Source organism: Athene noctua, chromosome 14, assembly GCF_965140245.1.
Source record: "Athene noctua chromosome 14, bAthNoc1.hap1.1, whole genome shotgun sequence".
In the NCBI taxonomy this organism is placed as follows: domain Eukaryota; kingdom Metazoa; phylum Chordata; class Aves; order Strigiformes; family Strigidae; genus Athene; species Athene noctua.
In genome coordinates this window covers 15302385-15311486 of record NC_134050.1, presented here as the reverse complement: position 1 = coordinate 15311486, position 9102 = coordinate 15302385, and the positions used below count along the sequence as shown (strand labels likewise).

Genomic DNA, 9102 nt, shown 5'->3' with positions numbered 1-9102 from the left:
GGTAGAAATGCCTCCACACCGAATGTTTCAATCCTTGATTCTCTACAGACATCTGTGGCTGTATTATCTGTCCTCCGTGAACTTTCATGTGGGATGGGGAGAACAAAAAAAAATTCCATCACCCTTTCCACAGCATTTGAATAATTCCCTTTGTTTCTTTCCTTGCTCTGTTACCCATTATCAGGCTACAACCCTAAAGCCAGGGCTGTGCACCAAGAAACTCTGTTAGTCTGGATGTAGCTGTAACTATGTCTGGTCCTCTTAGCAAACAGATGGAGTTGTTGAAACGTATTTTAGTCTGACAGACATAATCGATCTGATGTTAGAGCTGCAGGGAAATGACACACAGTGGAGAACACTGATTCTGGAATCTAAATTAAAATTTTCACCACTTGGGTAGAGAACAACAACAAAAAAAATGGTAAAAGAAGTCCAATTGTTTGCATGGTATAAATGAAGGAAATGTGACGTGACAACTAACAAGATGAAACAGATAAGGAAACCTAATCTGTTCCAGCAGTGAGTTCTATTATGTTGTGTGGAGAATAAGCATATTCTCAGGCCTGACGAAAGAAGCCTTAAACATGGAAGGAATATACCTAACTTCTATCAAAGTTCTTCAGAGTGAGAAATTTCCCAAATGTCAATACAAAATATTAATAATTGCCTCCTGTCCTTTATGAGTTTGCCTAAAATATTCAAGTCTTACTCTGAAAGGAACATCTTTCTGTAACAGACTGTTTCTTTGCTCAAAACCCAAATGATTTCCTTTAATGACAGTTAGCCACAGAACAGGAAGGAAATGCAAAGGTGTGTGTATCAGTTCAAAGCCAGCATTATACAGTCAGAACAATCCATGTTTGTTTGTTTTTTTAAAGAAAAAACAACTACAAAAACCCAAGCAAACAAAAAAAAACCCTGAACAGGATTTACACTTTAGAATACTTTCAGTCTGAAATTAATGACAAGCAAGGACAATCACACAACTTTTCAACATTACAGTAAAACCCACAGGAAAATCAATTTATTCTTGTAAAATATTGGCTTGCGATATTAGGGACCTATCCTGGTTCAATACCAAAATAATACAATCAAGTAGCACCCCTGTTTTAGGACACTTCATCAACTTACATCAACTGCTGAAAGACTAATAAGAGTTAATAGTAAGACTCTTAACAAGTCAAAGATTTATGTCTGAGAAGAGCTTTCTGAAACACATGGTGCATTTTGAAAAATCTGGTATTATCATAGGAGGTAGGATAATCTGTACAGAAAAAGACAGTGAGTCTTGTTCTGTTTTGCACAATATTTCCATCAACATAAAAAGCTTAATAACATGCAAAATTTTGAGATCAGCTGGCACCTGATGAAAGAAACAGAGACAGAAGTACTGTCCCAAAAGCCAGTTGAGTATTCAACTGCTACACAGAATTAATCTCAACAAGGAGGACGGTTCAGATCAATACACCAGAAGTACGATATTCCTTTTGAAGGCTTGCAGTGAAATTCTTAGGCTTCTGTAAACATGAAAAATATTCACTGTTCCACTTAATTCTTTGCTGTGTTTAGACTTTTAGAAAGTGCAAATTTTTTGTGATTAAGGTTTATAAGTTTGACTTTTATTTGGTCTCAAAGAAGAAAGGGTTTGGTAGTGCTGGAAATGGTAGGCCTGTATTTATGCTCTTCATTTCCCCATATTTTGCTTCTCAGCATTTCTGGCAAGAGCTTCTACATAAAACTAGACCTAACGACATTCAGGCCAGTTCCCTGCTTCCCTCTCTGAGATGATTCTGATTCATGCCTAAACACAGAATGGCAGACATCTCCCCCCTTTTTTGCAAGAGAAGAGTTCAACAGCTCAGTCCCCTGGCCATAAAAATTTCTACTATTAATAGTTTCCTTAATTCCCTCCTCCATTATAGTCTCTAAATGATCCTCTTGTTGTGTTTCTCACTGATGCATTGGAGAGAAAATTAGTTTAATTTATGATTCAAATCTGATTGATGCTTTATCTCTAACATTCCCAATGATTTTACAATCTGGGGAATAAAGTGGGGAGTTCATGTTTCACTCTGATTTCCTGCCCCGCCCCCGAATAATAAAGATGCTATAAAGTTGAGGCACAAGTGGTTAAGGGTGAACTTGATCAGTTCTAGCAGCTGGTTCCTGGATGTGTCCTGGTGGTAAAGGCTGATCACCTCCCACAGGATGTTTTGGAGCATCTCCAACTTTGTGTTCCCCAGCTGTAAAACAAGAATAAAATAATTTGTAACTTCTCAAATTGGTCCAAAATTTAGGAAAAGTCTCTAAAGGAAAGTTTCTAGTGTAGCTGCAATTCAACACAACCTTCTATTTTTTGGTTTGTAAGCAAAATCAAGAATTTTCTATGTGACTAACAACAGAATCAGATTGAGAGTACCCAACAGCCTGCATCATTATAACATTCAGTGTTTCCTCATAAATTACCAGTTGTTTCTGTTTTTGTGAAATAATTTTACTTACGTAACACATTAGTTCTTTGGAGATTACTCTTTCTGAAATATATTATGTGTTTATGAAACCTTTCATCCCAATATGGGAAACTTGAAAAAACGAACAACTTGCTCATATATTTTTACTCCTCACTGTGTCAACATTCTCCCTTTGCCTACCTTTGAATAATACTGATTTTCAGAGTTTGGTGAAGATTTCAGAACTTGCAGCTACATTTTTATGATTTTTCCCCCCCCTTTAAATTACCCTTAGTAGCTCCAATAGCCAACAGATTAGAAATGTTGTCTACTTGGATGTCCTTAACTCAGTGAATGAGTAATGACTAGTTCTGGCTAATGTAATGAATTCTTATGATACCTGATTAAATTATTTTTTTCAGAGAGTTTTTACATAAAATAATACATGTGTTAAGAACAGTATCTGCTACAATATTGCTAGTATGAAAAGATGTATCATTAGTCCAACTCCCAGGGCATGTGCTGTTGGTTACACATGATGTTTTTGCTGAAGGTGAGGGGAAGTGAGGCAGTCACAACTAAGGATCATAAAATGAAATCACCCACAGGCAGTTTTGAAGCAAATGAAAGACCAAATTATATTGGCACTGAAATGTCATCATTTCTCTTCACAGAACTAAGTGGCTTAGGGATAGAATTTCAGGGTACTCAACAAAGTTAGCTGTGATAGCTGAATATAGCATTTAAAGTTTGAAATCCTACTGTTGGCCTTGCAAGAGCAGTTTAGACCTTCCAGTATTCAAAAGGCTGCCTGGATACAGTTAGTCTGAAGCCTTATGTTTGAGACAACTGTCAAGAAGTTCTTGAGCTCTACTGATAATGTTAGCACATGAACATGGAAGCCATATTAGTTTCAGCATTTCTAGAGGGGGAGAAAAAGCTCAATTAGGATGTATGGGAGAGTGGAGCCCCTTTAAAGCACAAAAGCAACATGGACAATGTGCTATGGGTAAGAAGTGCTGATATATACCTGGCCATTTTGTTGCCACCAATGAGCAAATGCAATGACTTATTATGACACTGTCTTCTGAGGGTGTTGAAGCAATTGGTCATTGATACTATCTAAAATGAACTTGTCATGTCATGTTGTGCCCAACTGCTGGTAAATTTGCCACTGAGGATAGACATGTTGAAAGCATTTAAACGCTTGATTTGTTCTGCAGTCTGAGACTGGTAATGCAGCCATAGAACATCAGACAGACTTGGTCATTTCTATGTCCCTATTCTTCTCTGGATGATCAGAAATTCTAGATATCCTAGATCTCAGTATTTTTAGACTGATAGTTACAACACAGTCCTCCTTCTCTACCCATTTGGTGCTTAAGTAGAGCCTCTTTTTACTATGGACTTAAAAGCACTGAGACTTCAGGAATACTTTAGAAGAGTTCCATACTTCCCTCTTAAAGACAGTTTAGTGAACCTCTCTATAGGGATCATTAAAACCACATTATATAAACCTTTCCAACAGAAAATACAGTTTTAATTACTTTTACACTGGAGATCTTATTTTAAAGTTTGTATCTGTGTAGATACAAGAAAGACACATACGGGGTTGGAATTTCAGTTCTCCAGCTGGTCCTGCAGGAGGATTTCCTTGCTGTAGTTTCTTTTGTTCCATCTGTTTTACGACCTGGTGAAAAATAAAATACAACAGTTGAAAAACTTCAATCTGTCAACTTTCTCTGATGTGATATAAATTAATACACTTAAAAAAATTTTTGCTGCCATTATGTAAAATCTTTGTTCATAGGTATACTACTGAGTTGAGATGCTTGCATTGTTTGCTATAATCCTGAATTATGTTTAGCTGTGGTACCATTAGTTTAGAATTCAGCTGGGACTAATACGACAAATCAAGGTAAAGAATGCTCCAGAGTTGGGGACTGTCATGCGCTGTTCGTTACAGATATAAGGATACAGAAAAAGAAAAAAAAATTCTGTTCTCGTAAGTGTACCTGCTGGAGCTCTTGTTTCTGAGCCTGAAGCTGGTCGTGCTGCCTCTGTAGTTCTTCCTTCTGCTTCTGAAGATCTTCTGCCTTCTTTCTGAGTTCATCTTCCTGCTGAGAAATATGACTTTCAAATTCCTTCAGCTCGTCCTCAGTGAAGAGCTGCTGTTGATCTAGTGTCTGCAAGAAAATACATATAAATGTGAACACTTAGCCAGGAATACACATATATTTTTATTCCCTTCCCACTGAAATTATTATTAGCTGAATTGTACAGTTCACTAAACAACCGTCAGAATTTTCATCAAAACACCCAGACATGACACTATAAGAAACAGCAAAGCAGCTGTTTCTCAGCTATTTTCTCAGCAAAATTCTACTACAGATTTAGAGGTAAGAGAAAAAATTCCTCTTGCTTCCAGCTGAGCTCTTATCTTCCCTTTAAAGTGATCCATAAACAAAATGTCCATTTTCGTTTTGAAAAGCATGTGGGGAAAGCCCTCCTAGAGTCCACAGGGTGGCGCAAGGCCTTTTCTGTTTGTGTGCGGGCCATGGAGCTCACACCTGCGTTATGCTGTCTGCTGCTTTGCACCTTACATTTAGCTAAGGTGCTTAACCACACACATACCAAAGCAGAGCTGAAAAAAAGCAATGGTCACAGAATGCCATTTAGTTTTCTGGTTAGAGTGATGGTAACAGTACTGTGTGTTGTGCCTAGAACACACTCTCATTACCTCCCAGCTATCTGGCTCCAAAAATTCTTTTTTCTCTGTAGCTCGCAGGAACTCTTCCAAAGTCACTAGCCGGTCCTTGTTGATGTCGACCTATTTGAAGCAAAACATTAAACTCAACTTAAAGAATGGTCTTGGAGGAGCTAATGTTTAATTTCATTATGCAAGTATCTTCAAATAGAATAATTTTATTTTTAAACTGCCCCATTTTCAAGGGAGTGCCTGCAACACCACCTGAAAACTTATATAGCTTAACAAAAATGGAAATAAAAAGAAAATCCCCACATGTTTTGTAGCTTTCTGGTAATAATTTTGTAACTGTGAGTTAGAGTAATCTCCATGGTTGGATGGGAAGGTTCTGAAACATCAAAAAAACCCCAACTGAACTGTGTCAGAATCCTTTAAGGGGAAAGGAGGAAATGCTTCCCTTCATGACTAATAGAAGACCAGGCTTGCTCTGTTACTCAAATTTAAGGAATGTAGTTGAATGTACAAAAGATATGAGTGAAAAACACAGTGATTCAAAACATCCTCTTCCCTTTCCTCTGTCTCCCAAGCTGAAAACCTATCAGAACTGGTAAAAGTATTCACTATTGTAGGTGATCCTTAAGCTCTGAGGCCTATTTTGAAGGGACAAAGGTGAGCTACAAGAAAGAAGTTGCTCTACTCCCTCTTCTTACACCTAAATCTTACCCATTTGTCAAGTGCAAAAGCACATTTAGAGTCTTCCCTGTTTGACACATTACAGGGAATTTCTATTGAATCAGTATCTGCAAAAGACAGATGCTACAGCACAATTCCTTCTCTGAAACTTCTTACATCAATCCCCACCTCATTCATTACATGTTCTCTCATTCTCAGCCTTTCTTCTTCCATTTCAACCATGTCATCCTCTTCATTTTTGGGATCATAAACTTTTTCTAGCTGAAATTCAAAATTAGCAAATATTAGTTTGGAGAAAGGGCTGCTCATTCAAATGACAGAGCATATCTGGAATAGTAGCATGAGATGTTGCTAAAAAACATGAGTTCACCATTTTTTCAACAGAGTGTGTGTGCAATTCTCCTCTTTTAGCATAGTATTGAAGCATCAAGTGAGCCTTTCATTGCTAAGAATGCAGTCTTCAGTTAATTCATGTGGTCTGTTGTAATTCAGTTCTGTGGACATTACAGCAAAATTGACCTTGGCATGCAAAGTCTGATCCTACATTTGATTCAAAACAGGCAGTTTCCATGTGGTTTCTGGAACAGGAGAGAGTAGCTTTTTTACCAGAGCATGCAGCTGACCCTGTAAGCAATCAGGACACCACAAGGCAAATTGAATGCTTAATTTAATGGTCCACTTTTCTTGCACAATGTCTTTCTGGTGAGTTCATGCTTATTTGCTTCTACTTAGCTTTCTTAGTCATTTAGCTTCGACTGCTTAGCTACAGGTAATTTTAAGGCCCCAGACTATTTTTTTTTAAACTACAATATGGTGGGATATATCTGTCAAAAAAGACTGCTATATGTCTTCGTTGTATTACAAGGGATTATGGCAAAGTATTGTTAACAATATGTATTTGTAGATTTAGTTTCTTAAAAAATTTACAGTAGTTTGAATTTATAAGCTTCTATATACACTGTATAGCACATTTCCTCCCTGACTCATGAAATCTAGAAAAAGGTATTGACAGCCATAGTACTGACATTTGAATGGGAAGTTTAGGGTTTTTTTCTGCTATACCAAACCAGAACCTGCTGGAAAAATGAAGACCAAAGCCTTTTGTTTACTCACTGATTCTGCAATTCTCATCACTGTAGAATTTCAGTACATTGCTATTGTTACCTCTCTGGGAGGCAAAGAAGTACTACTATTTGTGTTTTCACAGACAACAAACCAAGGCTTAAAGAAACTAAGAGCCTGTCTGTTTTATCAGATGTACATGTGCTCCAAACTAGCTAGATAAAAATAAGTGAAATTTCTGTAGCCACTTCCACAGTGTGCTGTCTTTGAGCCAATTCATACGAGTGTGACCCTTTTTTATCTTAACAAGTCTTATGACCTGTTGATTAGCACTGACTGAGCACAGCTACCCAGCTTCAGAACCTCTACCAGGCTGTATCAAGCCAGAGCAGGAGTGCAGCTCTCCGCACTGCAATTTATACACGTATCGCTATCCTGCAGATTAATTATAAAATCTCAAACAAGCCTGAGGCAGAGAAGTAAATGAGCACTAGCTCTCTGGCGTCTTGAGTCCTATGCTTCTACTACTTTATTTTCCCTGCTGATATGTTTTCACACTTTTGTAGAAACATTAAGGATGCACATAACTTGTCATGAATACTGTAATTTATAGTCCAAATCCCTCCCCCCCAATATACCTGGAAAAAATACAGACATCCCTGTAATCATTTTCTGAAACAAGTTAAGCTTCTGAACTTTTTTTTTACCTCTTTAGTAAATAGGGCTTCTAATTCTTGCTCATCCAGGAAACCATCATTATTGACATCTACAAAAAAAAAAGTGTTGAAAATACAAGTTGAGTATGTAAAGAAAGCAATACATGTAACAGTTCTCCATGAATTAACTATCAACATACACATCTCATGTGGATTAAAGCCTCATTCTACAAGATGCTGGTTACGCAGGTCATTTTTTGTGTTTAGGTTTTGTTAGGCATTGGCTGAACCGTATTGCCATATTTGGTTGGCTGGACAAGTCTGGAACAACCTCCCTTCTTAGATGAGCAAACTGAAATAGGTCACAACAGGACTGCACAAAGCGCAATTGCCAAAAAATATTGCTGAGAACAAGTTGTCCCAATTTAACAACTAAATCGGTAAATATATTCAGAAGCAACGAAAATCTGTAGAAAAACTTCGTTAAAAAACAGTATGACTCTCCAAAAACCCTAAAGAATTATGTGAAAATCCATATAAATATGCAGCACTTGAGAAGAGATCACTGAAAAATCACTTTTCATGACACACAGAGGAGAACATTTGATGACTAACGACCCATCTTTTATCCTACATTCAACTCCAAATATTGTTCTATTACCTCTGAAATTGAAAGAGAACAAATGAGTGTTATTATACTATATTTTTGTTTAATCGCTTCAAAGTTCTTTATGTACTAAGCTCTAAGGCAAGAGGTTATTTCAGCTATTTCTGTTTGGTTAAGAGTTGCACAAAAAAGCTACCAAAAATTTTCAGAAAATTATCTTTCAAGATGTCTTTCTAGAAAGAAGAAATAAGGTTTAATAACTCCAATACATATTTATATATTCTATAAACCAAGATAAAAGTTCAGACTCAAGCCTAGAACACTCTTCTTCAGTTAAATTACGATCTTTGGGATTAGTCAAATTCAATCTACTGTTCAACCCTTCACAGCCCAGTACCAGGCAGATTTGCTTAAGGTTACTTTATTATGAAGCACTTAAGAATGTCAGCCTATAAGGTTAAACATTTATATAATCGCATTTAAAGCAAAATGCTCATTGAGATGCATCCTCATGTTGTCTACTACTTTATTGTTTCTAGCTGCACACTGCTCAGAAATACAGAGGCAGGACTGAAGGCATTTTGGTTTTTGTTTTACTAAGGGAATCTTGCAACTTCTGAGGAGGCTTGGCACTTCCGTGACCATTCCAAAGATAAGGGGTGTCTGGCACTTATCTGCAGAAATGATGAGAAAGCAGGTTTTCACACACACACCTCTGAGGATTTATTCCTAGTACATAGTGTGTAAGCAAAGTTATAAACATGGCCCTCTAAGTACCCAATCCTCTCCGAGGAACCACTACTGGTTATTGGCTGTATGATTTTATGAGTAGTTAAACAAAACTCTGTTGTCAACTTTTAAATCCCATTTAAAGTAAACTTACAAATAACATAATATTTTCTCCTCTATACTCTTCAGATTCATCCA

The 9102-nt window shown here is 37.1% G+C and overlaps 1 protein-coding gene across 1 annotated transcript in view; it reads right to left on the bottom strand.

Annotated features, from left to right (window-relative positions):
• Positions 1–740: 740 nt before the first annotated feature.
• NUCB2 (nucleobindin 2) overlaps positions 741–9102 on the bottom strand; it is a 28056-nt gene continuing 19694 nt past the window's right edge. Inside the window, exons 8-13 of the mRNA XM_074918190.1 lie at positions 7620–7678; positions 6019–6111; positions 5191–5280; positions 4466–4636; positions 4059–4140; positions 741–2243 (exon numbers count right to left, since the gene is read on the bottom strand). Of these exons, the coding sequence (XP_074774291.1) occupies positions 2131–2243; positions 4059–4140; positions 4466–4636; positions 5191–5280; positions 6019–6111; positions 7620–7678 (608 nt within the window). The 3' untranslated portion in view covers positions 741–2130. The remainder of the gene's footprint in view (positions 2244–4058; positions 4141–4465; positions 4637–5190; positions 5281–6018; positions 6112–7619; positions 7679–9102) is intronic.